This window comes from Vulpes lagopus, chromosome 2, assembly GCF_018345385.1.
Source record: "Vulpes lagopus strain Blue_001 chromosome 2, ASM1834538v1, whole genome shotgun sequence".
NCBI lineage: Eukaryota > Metazoa > Chordata > Mammalia > Carnivora > Canidae > Vulpes > Vulpes lagopus.
The window spans coordinates 50,919,859-50,938,234 of NC_054825.1; the positions used below are offsets into that span (position 1 = coordinate 50,919,859).

The window sequence follows — 18,376 nt, forward strand, 5'->3', positions numbered from 1 at the left end:
TCATAGCTTTAAAACTTTTTTAAATCATAAAATATAGGTCTTTTTAAAAACAAACCTGAAACAACTTATGCAGAGAAAACAAAATGCTTAAATTAGTGGTTCTCAAACTAGTTGCACAGTGGAATCACCTGGAGAACCTCAAAAATCACAGATGTCTAGGCGTTAGCTCCAGAGACTCTGATTTGCTTGGTCTTGGTATTAAGACTTTAAAAGCTCCCTAAATGATTTTAATGTTCACTCAAAGCTGAGAACAAGCCCTCCCCCCACTGCATGCCATACCTCCAGGTTAAAATTTCATTGTATCCTTCCAGATCTTTTCTTATGCCTCACTCTTCATATTTTTTCCAGGCTTTTGCTACTGTAAACAATATCACATTTGTTCATAGGTCTTTTTGTACATGTTGGGTTTTATGCATGGAATAAATCCCTACTAATAAAACTACGGGCCTACAAAACATATTTTAAAATTTTGGTGGGTATAGCTCTCCACAGAAGCTATACATCCTAACACGTCAACCAGCAATGTGTGAGGCTACTTGTTCACATTCTTGCCAGTACTGTGACACCAAACTTTTTGATCTTTGCTAATCTGACAGTTGAAAGAGAATATCTCTGGAATGTAAGTTTGCATTTCTCTTACCATAGGTGGGGCTGAGCACCTTTTATTCTGAAGATGACATCTGAAACTCCTTTTTGGTAAAATTTTCGTGTTACTTGCCCATTTTTCTATTGTGTTCTTAACGTATTTTTCTTACTATTTGAAACTTCTTTATATACCAGGCAATGTAGCCCCTTTTCTGAACATGAGCTGTAAAATTAATTTTCCTAGTTTATCATTTGTTTCGCGCCTGGTATTTTTTGTCATGCAGACATTTTTCTAACTTTATATGGTTGACTTTCAAGCTCTATACCTTCCGTGTTTCATATCACACTTAGAAAAGACAGCATGATCTTCACTGATGGTTCTCAGGAAAATTATTCAGCTTCTTTCTTTCTTTCTTTTTTTTTTTTTTTTTAAATTATTCAGTTTCTTTAGGACTTTTATCATTCAGCCATATGAACAGAGAAGTTTCCATTGTGGTTGAGAGAAGTTTTCATTATGCTTGAATCAAAAAATATTTTGAGGAGAGAACATTCTCTGGAAATAATTTTGCAAGGTATCATCTCTACAAGAGAACTATCTGTCTAGTTCTATAGTTCAACAACCAGCAGTGGTGGACTATAGGCTTTTGAAATCTTTTCAGATTCTGTCTTAAAACTGTCAGATTTGATTTTGGATAGTCCTCACGTTATCTGAAATGCAGCCATTTAAGATCTATACAAAGAGGACAGCACACTACAATCCTCATACATGACCATGACAGTTTTACAGGTGCTTGCTGAAGGAGAAATACTTGGAGCCACCTTATTACACCAGGGGCTCACACACATTCTCTGACTGAAATGGGCCATCTTTGATAGAATATTAGAAATATTAACCTTCTTTAAGCCCCTCAGAGCAGACATTAAGGCAGAAATATCATCACTGAGAGTAGTACACAAAAGAATGAGCTGGCATTTCAACTTTAAAATCTATTTTGACTCCCTGTATTCCATTGCTTGACCTCTTTTGATAAAAGGTTCCTCTATCCAGGATAATGAGAAAAAGTACTCTTCCAGGGATTTTTTCCCCCAGAGTATGTTTTACACTTAGAGTTCAGGAAAATTATTTAAAACAGAGTATGAGAGCTATCACAATGTACCAGTAAAGATTCAGTTTCTCTTCTACTGGAATAATTTAACTAGATGACAAACCATCTTTACCAGGTTTGTGGAAACTCAGATGGTCTACAGGTGCGCTGTCACTCAGTTGCCAAACTGTTTTCACCTTCTTCTGACCACCACTTATTTCCACTTTCCATTTCTGTGGCTTCTCACTAAGGAAGGGAAAACATCAAAGGAAGAAAAAAGTCCCAGTTATTTCCTTCCTTCTATACTCAATAGTGAAGTCCTATGTGAGAGGCATAGAGGAAGAAGAGACGGACAGGACACAATCCTAAATTTTGGGTTTTGAGTCAGAACTACCTAGCAGACATTGAAGTCAGGGACTCACATCTAACAGGCATTCAGAAACACAGCCCAAAGCTCCAGAGAAGCTAGAGATGCGAGTTGTGATCATCATTGGCCCAGAGGAAGCAAGGCCTTGAGTATGAATACAATGAGCCAGGAAAGACAGAAAGTAAGAAGAAAAAGAGGCAACAGTGGAGTTCTGGTGAAAACTCATACGAGAAGCAGGCAGTCTTGGAGGTGGACAAGAGAGATGGAATTAAAATTAAGACACAAGCTATGTCACAGAAATGAAGCAAGGGGATAGGTCCCAGAAAGGAATAATGTTAAATGCCTAACAGCCTTGTGAGTACTTACTTGTAAGGAGAATGAATTGGTGGGCCAGCTAATTACACAAGGGGCTAAAACACACTCTTTTACTAGAAAGTTGTCCCATGGATTTGGCAATTAGGAAGTCACTGGAGACCTCTGCCAGAGCAGTTTCAAGGAATGACAGGGTTTGGCCAGGAGGGAACCAAACTGAGGGAGGGTATAAACACAATAGCTTCAGTAGGAGAGAAATTTCAAGTACACTGCATGCAGAGGGGAGAGCTGAGGAGACCATCATTTGAGGCAATATCAAAGTCCATGTGGATGGCCAATCTGTGCCCTAAGCCTCACAGTCCCATACCTCCCCAATCCCAAGGCTTCTCTCGCTCCCACAGCCATAGCCTTGACTTTGTCATTATTACCCTGATCACTTCCTTTCCAATCTGTCATTTCCCTTCTGGCTATATTTTCTGCCCTATACTGTGAAAGAATTAGATTGAGAAAAAATGAAAGACTAGAGGCCCACTGGCAGAAAGAGAAAAGACAAAAGAAAGGTCTGGGAGAAGAAAGAGGGTGAACTATCAGATGATAGTCAAAGAGTGGGATAGAGATGATTAAGGTTTCAGAGGTGGAACAACTCTTGGTCATGAAATCCCCAGGGAAAGGACACAGAAATTGCCCAGGAATTATAGCCAGGCTTAAGACATAATTATTAAATTGCTGACCTTTGATACAAGCTTTTTACAGCAGTTGGTCTAACTGGCAGCTGAAAAACGTGTTGCTCATCAAGAGGATTTTGTCTGTAATATTTTATGCAGGATCTAAAACAAACAAAAACCAACAACAAAAAAAGGACCTCTTTTAGGAAAAAAGTCTCTTGGAGATAAAGGCTTTCTGATAATCTAAAGCTCATAAGCCAAACATTCCATTCAGTACCACCAACCAAAACAACAAAAGAGTAATTTCAGGGACACGAAAGTAAATGAACAAAAAACAATGCCCCCTCCCACACAAAATTTAGGTTGTTTTTGACTTTGAAAGGAAATCTCATTCAACTTTTTTTTCCCCCAATTTTTAAAAATCAATAGAAGACATATTTCTCATAAAATATAATTAAGTTGAGCCAAAGTAAAGGAATGAGTGGGGAAAAAGAGGTATCAGTAAAAGAAAACCAAAAAGAAGCAAAAGAGAGACAAATATTTAGCCTCCATGGTTTTCAGACTCTGGGGAATTAAAGTTAACTCATTTACAGTATTCATCTCTAATGAAAATAAATCTTTTAGATTCTGTGAACAATTTCTAATTTTTCCCTTTACAACTGAGATAAATTCTGATTTCAGGAAAGGCCACAGTACATTTCCTTCTACAGGGAAAAAAAGTCAGCCCTTCCACCAGATTGTAAATTTACTCATTTCCAATTTAAGGCTTCAAATACACGTAAGACACCAGCAACCCACTTAAGAGGATCATTGCAAATTGTTTCTAGGCAAAGTTACCAGCAGAATCTCTAAAATAGAAATCTAATAATATTTGGTTCCATGCAACTACTACATGAAGATCTAGCAATCATTAGTTTGGCCCCAGTGTATAAGGAAAGAAAGGAGAAGAGTCATGACACCTACCTACTAGGTGTCAGGTACTTCATTCACATGAACATCATTAACCCGGACAACAAACACATGAGGTTACTAGTTCCTGTTTCTAGATGAGAAAACAAGAGGAAGCGAAAAGAAACTTCCTCAGAAAGTCGGAAAGTGTTAGGGCCAAGGGTTGAACCGGAGTCCTTCTGAATCCAAAGTCTTTCCCTTACTCCAACAGGGACTGAGAAGCATTCTGCTACTGTGAAGACAGGCTGTACCGATTCTAGTCTAACTGGTAATAAAAACTGCACATATTTTGGCTCCAGCTGTTTCACAAGAGAATACATGTTTATGTGAAGGGAACAAGAGAGCAATACTTACTGTGTTAAAGCAAAGAGGAGCTCGTGTTGGGGTTTAATGAAAAGCTTGCAACTGACTAATATTTCTAGAATATGGTGGAGTTTTTGAACACGACACACTTGTTCTTGTATATCTACTGATGGAGTAATGAAATATTCCTGGAATGAAAAACAGTACAAGCAAAATAGGGAGTTAAAGAACAAGAACCATCTTCAGAAAGATTGCTATGCTTGCTAAACCTCAACTAGGCCTGATTAATAGGAAAAAAAAAAACTGAGGCAGCCAGATAGAGTTTATCACTCTTCAATGCTATTCTTCAGACTAAATCATGAGCAAAGTTGTCACTGAGAATGTTCTCAGCAAACCATTACATTCTCTGGTCAAAACATATCTGAGAACTGCCTTACCAAGGAGGCCTGAGTGGATAACTAATACCACGCACCAAGCTCTCCAGATGGAATGACTGGCAAATCCACAAGATAACTCTTAACTTCAATACCCTTGCCAGGTTGACAGAAGTGTCAACCTCTAAAAATAAGTTAACAAGTACAAAGAAATCAATCAAGTGTATTGATAAGGTTCCATTCACATCAATTATTGGTAGATTGGTACAACCCTTTAAAAAAATAAAACTTGGCAATGTATGTCAAGCATCAAAAAATGCTCAGACCTAATACTATTTCTGAGAACACATCCTAAGGAAATCCTCCATGGTAAATATGGTAGGTGGGATTCTGTGATGGCCCCCAAATTCCCACTGCCTAAACTACACATTCCATATAATCCCTTCCCCTTCACTGAGGTCAGAACTTGTGAATACGATGGGCTGTTACTTCCATGATAAGGTTACTAGCTGACGGCTTTGAATTAATCAAAAGGGAGATTATCACCTGGTCATCATCACTACAACCTACCTAATCAGGTGAGCCTTTTAAGAGAAAGTGAAGTATTAGAGATGCTCTCCTGTTGGCTCTGAAGAAACAAACTGCCTGCCACGTTGGAGAGAATGCCACATGGCAAGGACCCACAAGCAAACCCTAAGACCTGAGACTGGCTCTGGACCAATAGCTAGCAAGAAAATGGGCACATTGGTTATCAGGCTACAAAGAAATGAATTCTGCCAACAACAAATGAGGGAACTTAGACTATCTTTCCCTAGTCAAGCTGACACCTTGATTTAGCCTTGTGAAACCCTAAAGCAGAGGACCCAGCTAAAATGTGCCCAATGCCCAACCCAGGGAAACTGGGATGTAATAAATCTGTGTTCATTTAAGCTTCTAAGTTTGCGGTACAGAAGCGCCCCCCCCACCTTATCCAAGGTTCCACTTTCCATGGTTTCAGTCCTTCTGAAAGGTCAATAGTAGCCTAATGCTAGGTCACAGTGCCTGTATCACTTACCTCCCTCAATCTCATCAGCATTTTATCATGTTCCAACATCACAATAAGGGTGAGTACAGTAAGATATTGCAAGAATGACAGAGACCACATCCACATAACTTTTATTACAGTATATTATAATTGTTCTATTTTTAGTTATTGCTGTTAATCTCTGTGCCCGAACTTTAGGATAGGTAAGTGTGTATAGGAAAAGACACAGTAGGGATCCCTGGGTGGCGCAGCGGCTTGACGCCTGCCTTTGGCCCAGGGCGCGATCCTGGAGACCCGGGATGGAGTCCCACATCGGGCTCCCGGTGCATGGAGCCTGCTTCTCCCTCTGCCTGTGTCTCTGCCTCTCTCTCTCTCTCTCTCTCTCTCTCTCTGTGACTATCATAAATAAAAAGATAAAAATAAATAAAAAAAGGAAAAGACACAGTATATATAAGATTCAGTATTGCCCATGGTATTCCCCACGGATAGGTGGGGACTACTGTAATTTGTTATGCAGTAACAGAAAACAAATACAGTAAGGGAAAAGCATCAGAATTGTTTGAAGTAGGAGATGATTTGTTTTAAAACACATAATCTTGAGCTGCAGGTCTATGGAATCTCTGAGGCCCAGGAATTAGCAATTCAATAAGCCTTCAAGGAGCCTCCAAGTATAAGGACTATTGTGTTAAAAGTTTGGAGTCAAATCATATTAAAATAAAAACAGGCAAATGAAATGACTGGGGGGGAATCATGAAAATAAAAAGTACTTTATCTGGTTATTTATTGGTTTGTCTACTTATCTATCTGTTCCCTAGGTCCTAGGAGAGAGGCTAGCATGGAATAAGTATTTAGTATCTGCAGGTAGAATGAATTAAGAAAAAAAAAAAAAAAACCCACTAACTTTAGAATAAAAAACCAACTCACCAAATGATTTAAAGATGCAAGTTCCTGACCTAGTAAGAAAAAACACATAAATGCAAATAAGCTTTATTAGGTATTGTCAATTACTTGTTAAGGAACCTAAGTAAAATTTTTCAGAGTTCATATACAAAAAAGATGCTCAAGCTAAATAGTTACTCAGAAATGGCCAAGTTTTCTGGCATGTTACACCACAAATACATATTAATACTATTCTAAAATGATCACAGCTTGCCTCTAATAAAAACAACTAAGTGTTGGGTGGTAAGACAGTATCCCACAAAGAAGTTTTTTTTATTTACTACACTAACCTCGTAGATCTCAAAATGTTTGAACTCAAAACACAAGCAAACAAAAACTAGAGTCATATTTAATCAAATATCTTTATCAAGAAGGAAATTAAGTGCCAGAGTACAGAAGCACTGGTCTCACAGTGTGATTCATAGGCAAAGTCAGCGCTATAAATGACTAGGGCCGGGAACCCTGGGTGGCACAGCGGTTTAGCGCCTGCCTTTGGCCCAGGGCGCGATCCTGGAGACCCGGGATCGAATCCCAGGTCAGGCTCCCGGTGCATGGAGCCTGCTTCTCCCTCTGCCTGTGTCTCTGCCTTTCTCTCTCTCTCTCTCTCTGTGACTATCATAAATAAAAATTAAAAAAAAAAAAAAATGACTAGGGCCAAGTAGGAAGAAAAAGCCTGTGAATATCTATGGCTGACAACTGTGAAGTGCTTTTTAATTTTTTGAGCTGAGAAAGGAACTCACCTATGAAGAAACTGATAAAATCTTTCTTTAGTTTGTCCAGACCAATTTCCAAAAGCATCGTAACTGGAATAGTCCCACTGAGAGTAACTGTGTCCATGGTTCCATGATAAGACTGATGAATAAGCTTACTTAATAAACTGTTACTTCCACTGTGGAGCTAGAAATTTAAAAAAAAGAAAAAATTATAAAGCCATAAATGAAAATATAAACAAATCCAATAAACAAAACAGAAGCAAACTATATTAGCTATGAACTAAAAATTATAAGCTTGCATATTTAGTCTCCTAATACCAACAATTATTTGAATAAAAATTAAAAGTTTGAACTTATGTCTAAGTTACAAACATGGCAGTTCCTGAAGTGTCATTCCTATAGCATTTGCTTTAGGCCAAGGCAACTAAAGAGTTTCAATTTATCATCTCCCAGATACAATTCCACCAAAAAAGAAGACAGAGTTGATCCTCTGAAGCTTTGTAACCAGGACCTCTTTTCTCCTAGCTGATTAAGGGCTACTGGGCATCTTTCCCAACTGAGTATACTCAGTATACTCAGATACTGAGTATCTTCCTCTGCACAGAACATCTGCTACTGTGGGCCAACTCCCTTCCTCAGTGGTCTCTACAGTGGTTTTCACATGTGTCAAAAGGAGTTCCTTGGCTACAATATCTAACTAGATCTACAATATCTAACTAGATCTGCAAATCAAGAACTGTGAACTTATAGATCTAACACATGTACCAAATGTTAAACACTTCATTCTAAAGATACCTAAATATTGGGCATTTTCTATGTCTATTAGACTAATATGTCCACTAGACTAATGTCTATTATCTCTAGTCTCCATCATAACCTTCTGCATTTCCCTTGTTTTAATAAAAACAATTTCTGGGTTGTCTGCACTCATTGCACATGGCAGGGATATACTCGCAAACATCTCACAAACACAGAAAGCTGCATGAGAAAATCCCCTGCGGCTGAGGTTAAAATGCCTATAGTCGCCACTGCCCAGTGAGGAGCAACACTGACATGCCTTCATTTGCACTGGATCTTTGTGCAGACCCATGAAGGTTTCTAAGTTTTGGAGTCGTGAATTGGCAGCTACCATACTTTAAAGAATTCCCATGAAATGAAGAATTTTTTAGTTTCTAGTTTTTTACTTACCTTTTTCTTGACTGTAAAAGCACAAGTTCATTATGAAATATCCATAAAGTATAAAAATGTAGGATGCAGTTGAAAAAACTCACTTGTAACCTTAGCACTAGAAGCAACTGCTGTAACATTTTGGGATATTTCCAGGTTTTTCTCTCCAAAATTTACTTTCTTCATGCAATAGTGTATAGTCCTTTCTTTTTACTGCAGATTGTAAGCATTTCTCCACATCATCCATCAGCATCATTTTCAGCAACGATTACATATGCCATTATGTGGCCGTATCATTAACCCATGAACAGGGGAAATTTAGGTCATTTATAATTTTTTGCTACTATAAATGAGGCTGTGGGGACTATTCTAATATAGAAAATCTTAATACGTATTCCTGTGTATAAGCTTAGGGTAGATCCTAAGAAAAAAATAATGATTCAAAGGGCATGCATGATACGTTTGAGGACCTCAATACATTATTCAAAATTGCTTTCCAGAGATTATCCCAATTTGTACTCTCATCAGTAGTATATGAGAATAATCATTCAGAGCAACAATGGTGACAATACTATTTCACAAATACTGAACACTTAATTATGAGCTAGGTGCTTTACATGAATTAAATTATTTATCACTAAACACCATTATGAGGTAGGTACTTTTCCTACCCCTACTGTATAGATGAGGAAGCTGGAGCAAAGAGACATAAAGAATCGTTTACACAGCTAGGAAAGCAGCAGGGCTGGATTCAAACTTAGGCAATCTGTTCCCAGGCCTATGCCTTAACCTTCAGAGCCATGCCAATTAAAAAGTGTTCTAACTGGGGATCCCTGGGTGGTGCAGTGGTTTAGCGCCTGCCTTTGGCCCAGGGCGCGATCCTGGAGACCTGGGTTCGAATCCCACGTCGGGCTCCCGGTGCATGGAGCCTGCTTCTCCCTCTGCCTGTGTCTCTGCCTCTCTCTCTCTCTGTGTGTGTGTGACTATCATAAATAAATAAAAAATTATTAAAAAAAAAAAAAAGTGTCCTAACTAACACTACTAAACCTACCCATGGCTGTATATCACCACGTTGCAGACTCTGGATGATCAGTGTGAAACACTTCACCAAGTCTTGGTATGAAACCACACCTTGGAAAACAAGTCAGTCCAACATTACATTCATGGTATTTCTGCAGATCAGATATATCATCAAAATTAAGGATACACAAATAAGTAGAAGACAGTACCTGTACTTCTGGGTGGGGAGAAGGGGAAAGAAATTCAAGCCAAAAAGAAAAAAATTAACACATCCTCTACAGTAAGAGAGTAAACTCACTGTCACAAAATAATACAGTACAATATTAAGGACTATCTTTTCCTCTTCCTAATAGTTATAATTCCACTAAAGTATAGGTTTTGGTTCATATAAATATTAACATAAAAACCATCTATGTCTTATATTCAAGGCAAGAGAAAAGAATAGACTCTAGGAATTATCTTGCCTTAGTACAGTTCTTGAGTAGAATGTGCTAATACCTCACTAGAAATGAATTTGAGAAGATACGAACCAACCCTCCACACAAGACTAGTAGTACACTTAGTCCTATATTATTTTCAAAGACTTAAAAGTAAACCTAACCAATGGCAGGAAACATTTATTTCACAATCATGACAGACACCTACTACCACTCATTTTGAACCACAGCTGCTCAGCAAAGTCAAGATCCCCCCGTACAGTGAAGAGACACTCAATGGAGCGGTCAACTGCAGCACTGTCATGCTTCACTGTCTGAAAAAAGAGCATCATAGAATACTCAGTTTATTAAAAAAGAAAAGAAATAGTTCAAAGCCAGTGAGCTTTCAAATGCTGCTCCAAGAATATGGGATCCACAGATAGAAACAAATTTTTTACAATCTCGCTCACTGATGAGGAGACACAAAATGAACTGGACCCTTAAAATTGTTGTAAAAGTGTGATGCCTCAAAGCAAGCATTGAACTTTCCTTCAATGCAAAAATACTTAATTAAATGACATTTGTCTCCATTTTCCTATTTTATCAAATGACAACCTATTTAGTTTAATGATACCAGGAAAGGCATACTATCATACCATTTTATAGTATATTAGTATAATACAAGCATCTTATAGCATATGGACATAGTCATTTCTGCTTCTCTGCAGTTGATCAATTTTTTTTTTTAGTTGATCAATTAATAATACATATGTATTAGTTCTCTTCAAAAGCATTTATTAGTTCTTAAGGAAAATAATCACCAGTGTTGACATAAAAGACCAACAAAAAACTACCTTCAAAATGCTACCTTGGCTGTACCCGATCCAGCTGAAATGGTATGACATGAACAATAGCCATAAAACCAAATTTTAAAGCTATTTCAGGGCACAGTTCTGATAAGAATTACTTACCTCTGTGTCTTTCTTTGTAGAATCACCAAATCCATCCAGCTTATTTAAGTCTAGAAAGTAGCAAAAGCTTATTAACTCTACATCCTATTTTTCTGCTTTCTAAATTATTTCCTGGACGGGGGTGGGGGTGACTGGGTGACGGCACTGAGGGGGGCACTTGATGGGATGAGCACTGGATGTTATGCTATATGTTGGCAAATTGAACTCCAATAAAAACAAATTAATTGATAATAAAAATAAATAAATAATTTCCATCCCAGTCCTGTTTTCAAAAGGTAAATAAGGACAGTAGAAGTACAACCAGGGATTTTAACAAATTATTAGCTCTCTAATGGAAGTTATGATAAACATCTACCAAGCAGGGGTGTGGAGATAACTGAGATACAGTGAGAGCCCATGACACACAATGTTGGGCACATGGTAGGTGCTCAAAGTTTCTGTTCCATCCCTCTTTTCCTATTATCTCAAATACAGCTGTGGTATGTAATACAGAGCATGAGTTAGGAAAACAAAGACCATTCAGAAATTCTTGCACAAGTTCAACAGCAGATTTTACTTCCAGAGGCTCAGGCCATTCAGATACACCAGTCCTCAAACCATCAGCCAAAACCTAAGAGAGATTTAAAAAAAGAAAAAGAAAAAAAATTTTTTTACAAAAAAAAAAAAAAAATCAGTAAGAATGTATGTGATATTAGTCATTATAACATTTCTTGAATGTTTAACCACATGACAAGAACAGTTCTAAGTGTTTTATATGTAGTATGGTATTTAATCCTCACAAAACCCCTATCAGGCAGATATTACCATCATCTCCCTTCCACTAAGGCCAAGAAAGGTGAAGTAACTTGCACAAGGTCACACGTTACTGACAGCGCAAAGACATCACCTAGCAGTCTGATACCAAATATGGTGTTCTAACGATGATGCCACATGCATAAGTGCTACTGAGGATTACAGACTAATGAGACTGCTTTGAAGATGCTTGTAATTTTGGATAAAAAGGACTGACAAACCAGGTGCAAAAATCAGGGAACAAAAATGTGAAACTGAATGGAAGTTTATATACAAATAATATAAATGTATAGGCTTATACATACAATATCTCCACTAAAGGAAAGGGAGATTGGAATAGCCAGGGGAACAAGGTGAAACATCAGCGGAATTCAAACGTGGGCACCATGAGCAGCAGAGCAGGGAAGGGACATGGAATAAGATGAAGAGGGTTGGGGCAAGGTCCAGCCATGGTGGAAATACAGATACAGATCTTAAAACTTATAAAGATTTTTTAATTTCAAATGAAAGACAACAGGCATTGTCGATTTTCTGGCAGGAAAATGACATGATCAATTAGTTAAGAATTCGTGTCAGAAATACCTAGGATGAAAAAGGGAAAGCAGAGGGAAAGGGAAAGCAGAGGGAAAGGGAAAGCAGAGGGAAAGGGGGGAAAGGGAAAGGGGGAAAGGGAAAGGGGGAAAGGGAAGGAAAGAAAGAAAGAAATATCTAGGATGGATTCTAAGGAAAAGAGAAAGTACAATGTTTTTTTAACAGAGGTGATAATCATTTTCCACCTCCAAGGAGTCTTTGGAAAAATGTGCAGATAGTTTTTGGTGTCACAATGATTGGGGGCACAAGGGCACGTTGAGCATTTAGTTTGGTAGGACCAAGGATGCGAAGCGTCCTGCAATGTGTACAAGGTCCCAAAGCAAGAAGAATGGTCCTGCTTAAAATGCTCATTATGTCCCTGTTGAGAAACAAATGACCATTAGAGTGGTCCAGGAAGTAGGTGATAAGGACTTTAACTAAGATAGGCAGACAATCAGAAAAGGGGGAAAAGAAGTTTATTAGAGAGAGGGAATGAGAAAGGGAGATGTGGAAAAAATAAAAGAAAAAAATCTTAATCCCCATACAGGGAACTGAATTTGGGAGAGATTATGGCCACGTGCACATCCAAGATTCTGTGAATTTATAAGGGACATTATAACAACATAAGGACTTTCAAGTCAGACAGGCATGCATTTGAATGACAGACATTCATCTGAATCAGGTCTTCCACTCTGTAATTGCTGATGTCTTCAGCAAAATAACTGTGCCATCCAGCACCACACTTAGTACATGATGGCAGCTTCTAGTTGTGGTAGTTAGTGGTGGTGGTAGAAATAGTTCTTACTAAACTAAAATAGAAGGTTCCTACCCTGGGAAATTGAAGGAATTGTGGAACCACATACAGAAATGGGCCGGGGGGTGGGTGGGTTCTGAGGGGATCTAGTCTGGAGGAGATCTCAAGTTTCAGTTTGGAAATACTGAGTTTGAGGCAACAACAGTCTACTCAATCGGGAAATAATCTGGTGGAAGTGAAAAGGAAGGGAAATGGCATCAGCTACAAGACAAGAGTCTGGAGTTCCCTCATAAAGGCATTAGTCAAATCACTGAATGACAAGCTCTCTGCCAAGGTGTGGAGAGAGAAGAGCAGAGACTTGAGGATAGAAGTATGATGGAATCCCAAAGGAAGGGTCCCAAAAGAAGAGCTTTCCAGAAAGAAAGGTGAGAAAAAAATACAAGTTTTATATGAACAGAGAAATAATAATAGGAGGTAAAAGTATTAGAAATGCTTGGTATCGTGTTCGGCAGCTCCTCAAAAGCTTAAACACAGAGTTATCACACTGACCCAGCAACTCCATTCAAAAGATGTGAAAACCTATGTCCCACAAAACTTTTACAAGACTGTTCACAGCAACATTATTCATAATAGTCAAAAAGTAGAAACAACAGAAACGTCACCAGCTGATGAGTGGATCAACACAATGTGAGATAGCTATACAATGGAATGCTGTTCGCCAATGAAAAGGAGCAAAGTACTACAAAAAGTAACATTAATCAGTGGCTGCCAGTTGCTGGTGAGGGTGGGAGGTGACTGCCAATGGGTACAGGGTTCCTTCTGGGATGATGAAAATGGACTAAAATTATGTATGGCCACGGTTGTACAACTCTGCAAGTATATTAAAAACTACTGAATTGTGCACTTGAAATAAGTGAATTTTATGGGATATAATTTATATCTCAATAAAGCTGTTTTAAAAAAAAGCAAATAGGGCAGTGACTGGATATAAATGGCTCTCTATGCCAGGCTAAGACATTTAGAATTTCTACTGCATTAAAATGAGGCACCCCCTTGAGATTCAATTTGTAGAAAAGAGTAAAACTCACTGAAACATAAAAGTCTTGAAACACATGCTCACTAATATTTAGCGGGAATCAATATCCCAGTTATTAAGAAGCAGATTATACATGACTATGGAATAAATTGGCAGCTGACCCACCTAAAAAGAATAGAAATGAAATATGACTAGAAACCAAATATTCCAGTAAAAAGGTGGAAGAAGTGTAGCTCTTAACTAAAGCTCCCTATGATTATAAGGACAACTGTAAAATTACACTGGCCAAATTGCCAAGAGTTATCGACTGAATACATGACAGTTGGAACAAATTTGAACACAAAACTAAACATCAATGATGTCAGCAAACATTTTTATGAAAATATAGAATTTAATGCAAGTTACAAATTCCAGAAGGATACTCACAAGGAGAAATTTCAGTTCTCTCTGAAGATGATTCAAAGGACCTCTGGGCTCTCCCGACTCCACTTTAAGGTTCTAAAAAGTTCCCAAAGTCAGTTTTTACTGGTAATTCCATCTTCTCTGCATAACGGTCACAGTTACTTGTATTTTAAATTGCCCACACATTAAAAAATATATTTCATAAAGCCCTAATGAGCTAAAATAGGTAGGCTAATATTGTTTTTAAAAGATTTTATTTATTTACAGATAAAGAGAGAGAGGGAAGGAGGGGGCAAGCACAAGGAAGGGGAGCAGCAGGCAGAAGGAGAGGGATAAGCCAGCTCCCCAAAGAGCAGGGAGCCCGATGAGGGATTCAATCCCAGGACCCTGGGATCATGACCTGAACCAAAGGCAGATGCTTAATGACTGAGCCACCCAGGTGCCCTGGTAATACTGCATTTAGAACCTCATACCCCCCCCCCCCAAAAAAGAACCTCATACCCAGAGACATCACAGATCCTGTCCATCCCAATACAGTAATCTAAACTCATGCCTCCAACCTCTCTCTCTACCATTACTGTACCTACGTAGAACTGCTCTCCTCATACCCTCTCCTGTCCTTTCCCACTGAATTTCCAAAAGGCAAGTAGGAGAACTTAAGATGTAAATAAATACATCTTAAGACCCAATGAAAAGCTCAGCATCACCACATACCAAAAATAACCACCCCCTAAAATATATTTAAGAGACTCCTTCTAACTAAACCAACAGTATGCTGTCTTAGCCAGAGGTCAAAGTTTTAGGAACCTCCTAAAACCTTAAAAAATGGGGTAGGGGGGATAAAAGAGAAAAAAAAGGAAATGTCATTGTAAATAAATTCCTATTGCAGGAAAAGAAAAGCATTAAGAAAGTAAGTATCCATAACTCCACCAGCCTGAGGGAACCACTATTAACACTGTCTAGGCTTCTGTATACACAGTTTTCAAAAACATAAATGAGATCCTATTATATATATAATTTTTTATATTTTCTTTTTGTTTGCATAATAAGCGTCTTTTATCATTAAAACACTTTAAATTATGATATTTAAAGAATATATAACATTTCACCAGGGAAATCTACATTAAGTATTTCCCTATTGAACATTCAGGTCTGTTTTAAATATTTTAGAAACACAATTATGACCACTGTATGTAACATCTGTGTACATATATTTTTGCTAGCAATTCCAATGAACTTAAGATAGATTCCTAGAAATGTAAAAATGTGAAAAACCTTAATAGTATAATGGTTCTTGATGTGTTGCCAATATCTGCCATCTTTTAAGAAGAGCAGAGATAAGTCACTTCGATAATTCCACTAGGGTCTCAACTCAAGAGAATTTATTAGTCACTAGAAAATTCTTAAGTTACATAATTGCCACTTTGGGCAACTGACAGTATCAGGTTACCTGGCCAAACCTCCACTGGCTGCCCTGGTGAGACTTCAGGGGTAAGCTAGGTCTCTCAGAGCTGTCCAGCAGGGCGGGGGCTGGAAGCATGCAACACCAGCAATAAGCAAGTTAAAAGTAAATCCACACCGAATTAACACAAAATAGAATTCGCTCCTACCAGAGTTGCAGTTGAAGACAGCGGAGGGCTTTGAAGAATCTCATCCACAGGACTCCAGGAAATATCCAAAGTAATTGTAGTTTGTGATGCAGCAAGTGTGTCATCCAAGGCTGTGGACTTAAAGAGCTCATACTGGGCAAAGCCCCTGGTTGTTACCTGAAAAGAGCACATCCGGCCACCATTAGCGACTTTCACAGGGCCAGAGGTGCCCTTTATCAAAACTACTTTGGTTCTTTTCCCCGCAGAAGAAAAAGTGCCACACTTTTATCCCCAATGGAAAAGTAAGACAATTCTTTTCCATCCCAAAGACTGGGTAAAAGGCAAGGCAGTATCTATGTTTAGTCATTAGCTGATATGAAAATAATCACAAACACTTTACTACAAAAAAGCCAAAAAGCATCTAGTCATATGAGTGAAAAAAATCACTAAACTAGGGAAGCAGGTCCATAACAGTCTGAAGAAACTAATGTAAGTAGAAGACAGAAATACCTACAATAGACAAGTGATGTCTTCTCTTATGTGAACTTTTCAGGTCTTCCAGATTTACAGAGTAATTTTTATCAGCTATAAGACATAAAAGAAAAAAATTACTGAAAGGTACAATTCAAGATTATACTGTTAGAGCTAGAAAATGACAATCCCTCAAATTCCAAGGGTACTACAACCTTACACTAGTAATTGCTGAACTTAAATTTTAAATCCAGATGACATGTTGATAAAGGAAGGAAAAGTGAAACAAAAAACAAAGGTCAATACTAAAACCATTCCCTATAGCGTTAATAATGCTGAAACTTAGCAAAAAATTTAAAGCTGGTTTTTCAGAGGCCTGTTTCTCTTTATTCAGCTATTGTGTCTTTACAGACCCCAATAACAAATCCACTAGCTGTCTCTGCCGAAGCCTGGACTCGACGTCAACTGTTATGGCTCTAGCCTATGAACAAGCAAGGCTCTGCATCCCTTACCTGAGATAATGAGCCCAAGACCCCATCCAGTTTACACGGGCTTGTGGAGCATGTCCATAGCTCCTTCTCCTTGTCCTCAGATAAACTCCTGGTGTCAGAGACTAAAATAGGCCTTGTTCCAAGTGTCAACCATGGGATAGACATTACCTATGCTTACTTAGTGAGCATGCTCCGTCTTTTCTCATGAATGGTCACAAGCTTCCCTCACCCTTTTCATCAATATGTATGCAATCTCAACCCCTCTGATTATGAAAAAATTTGCTTTAGCCTCATCAAGAAGGCAGTTTTGGGAATAATCCCCTGCCCTCTCGATGGGCTTTCTGATAATAAAATTTTCTCCGCTTCGAACCCAGTGACTCAGATTTGGTTTACTGCACATTGGACACACAAATCTGGTTTCAGGGTTCGGTAAGAATGCTACTAAATATAATTAAACATCTACTATGACATTGGAATTCTATTGTCATTATATTCCATTTTTTTTTTATCCTCCAATGAAAATTTCCAAAAATACACACATATAAACCAAATGAACCCCAAATAAAACTAACAAAGCTATAAACTCCTGTTCAGATTTCTGGAGATCTGCACCTGGAATATCTCCTATATGCCACAAGTTACATATCCGAATAGATTCCTGGTGGCTAACAAGTTCCACTGTGTGCACTTCCCTCTTAACAATATCAGTTTTCAGTGAAAACCATAACATAGTAACAATACAAATAAACAGCCATACCCCCACAAAAGTAAGAGGAGTGGGAAGTGAGCTCTCACCTTTACAACTGACTGTATATAAAACAATTCCTTCAATGCTGTTTGTGGTGACAAGTACAGCTCCCAGCCAACAGGTCCCTTCAGGATCTGAACTGTCACACCTTACCCACAAGGGAGGAAGGGCAGTAACTGGACGAGGAATCTTCAAGTGGGTCATATTAGGATTGTGAGCCATGGTGTAAAGTCCAATTAACTGCCTTGAAAATAAGAGTAGAAGAATAAATTGTAAGTAGAAACCATCCATCAATCAAGTTTTCTTTTCCAAAGATACCATGAAGGGTATCTAATATTCTAATACTGATCCTACTTCTGGTCACCAACAAAGATTCTGCACCCAACTCTAATGTGTGAGGTTTTTCCTCATACCAAGTAATTTTCTGACACCAGTTGGGTATCTACAATTCCACTCCATTCTGACACTATATACCCAGAGACAGCATCAGATTCCATAGGTTAAGGAAGTCCTACAAACCCCATCACCCACCTTTATCTTTTTTTAAATTTTATTTATTTATTCATGAGAGACACAGAGAGAGAGACAGAGACACAGGCAGAAGGAGAAGCAGGCTCCATGCAGGAGCCCGATG

General features: G+C 38.3%; 1 protein-coding gene across 8 annotated transcripts in view; it reads right to left on the reverse strand.

Annotated features, from left to right (window-relative positions):
* ZWILCH (zwilch kinetochore protein) overlaps positions 1–18,376 on the reverse strand; it is a 37,413-nt gene that overhangs the window by 4,269 nt on the left and 14,768 nt on the right. For 7 of the 8 annotated variants that reach the window (XM_041746094.1, XM_041746096.1, XM_041746097.1 and 4 more), the window contains 13 exons: positions 17,790–17,986; positions 16,547–16,617; positions 16,054–16,209; positions 14,468–14,539; positions 11,406–11,499; positions 10,890–10,939; positions 10,148–10,253; positions 9,534–9,613; positions 7,343–7,499; positions 6,588–6,616; positions 4,317–4,453; positions 3,081–3,176; positions 1,804–1,916 (listed from right to left, as the gene is read on the reverse strand). In XM_041746094.1, coding sequence (XP_041602028.1) covers positions 1,804–1,916; positions 3,081–3,176; positions 4,317–4,453; positions 6,588–6,616; positions 7,343–7,499; positions 9,534–9,613; positions 10,148–10,253; positions 10,890–10,939; positions 11,406–11,499; positions 14,468–14,539; positions 16,054–16,209; positions 16,547–16,617; positions 17,790–17,986 — 1,358 coding nt within the window. Of the gene's footprint in view, positions 1–311; positions 359–1,794; positions 1,917–3,080; positions 3,177–4,316; positions 4,454–6,587; positions 6,617–7,342; positions 7,500–9,533; positions 9,614–10,147; positions 10,254–10,889; positions 10,940–11,405; positions 11,500–14,467; positions 14,540–16,053; positions 16,210–16,546; positions 16,618–17,789; positions 17,987–18,376 lie in introns of those variants that run through there. The other variant, XM_041746093.1, reaches the window with a different exon arrangement.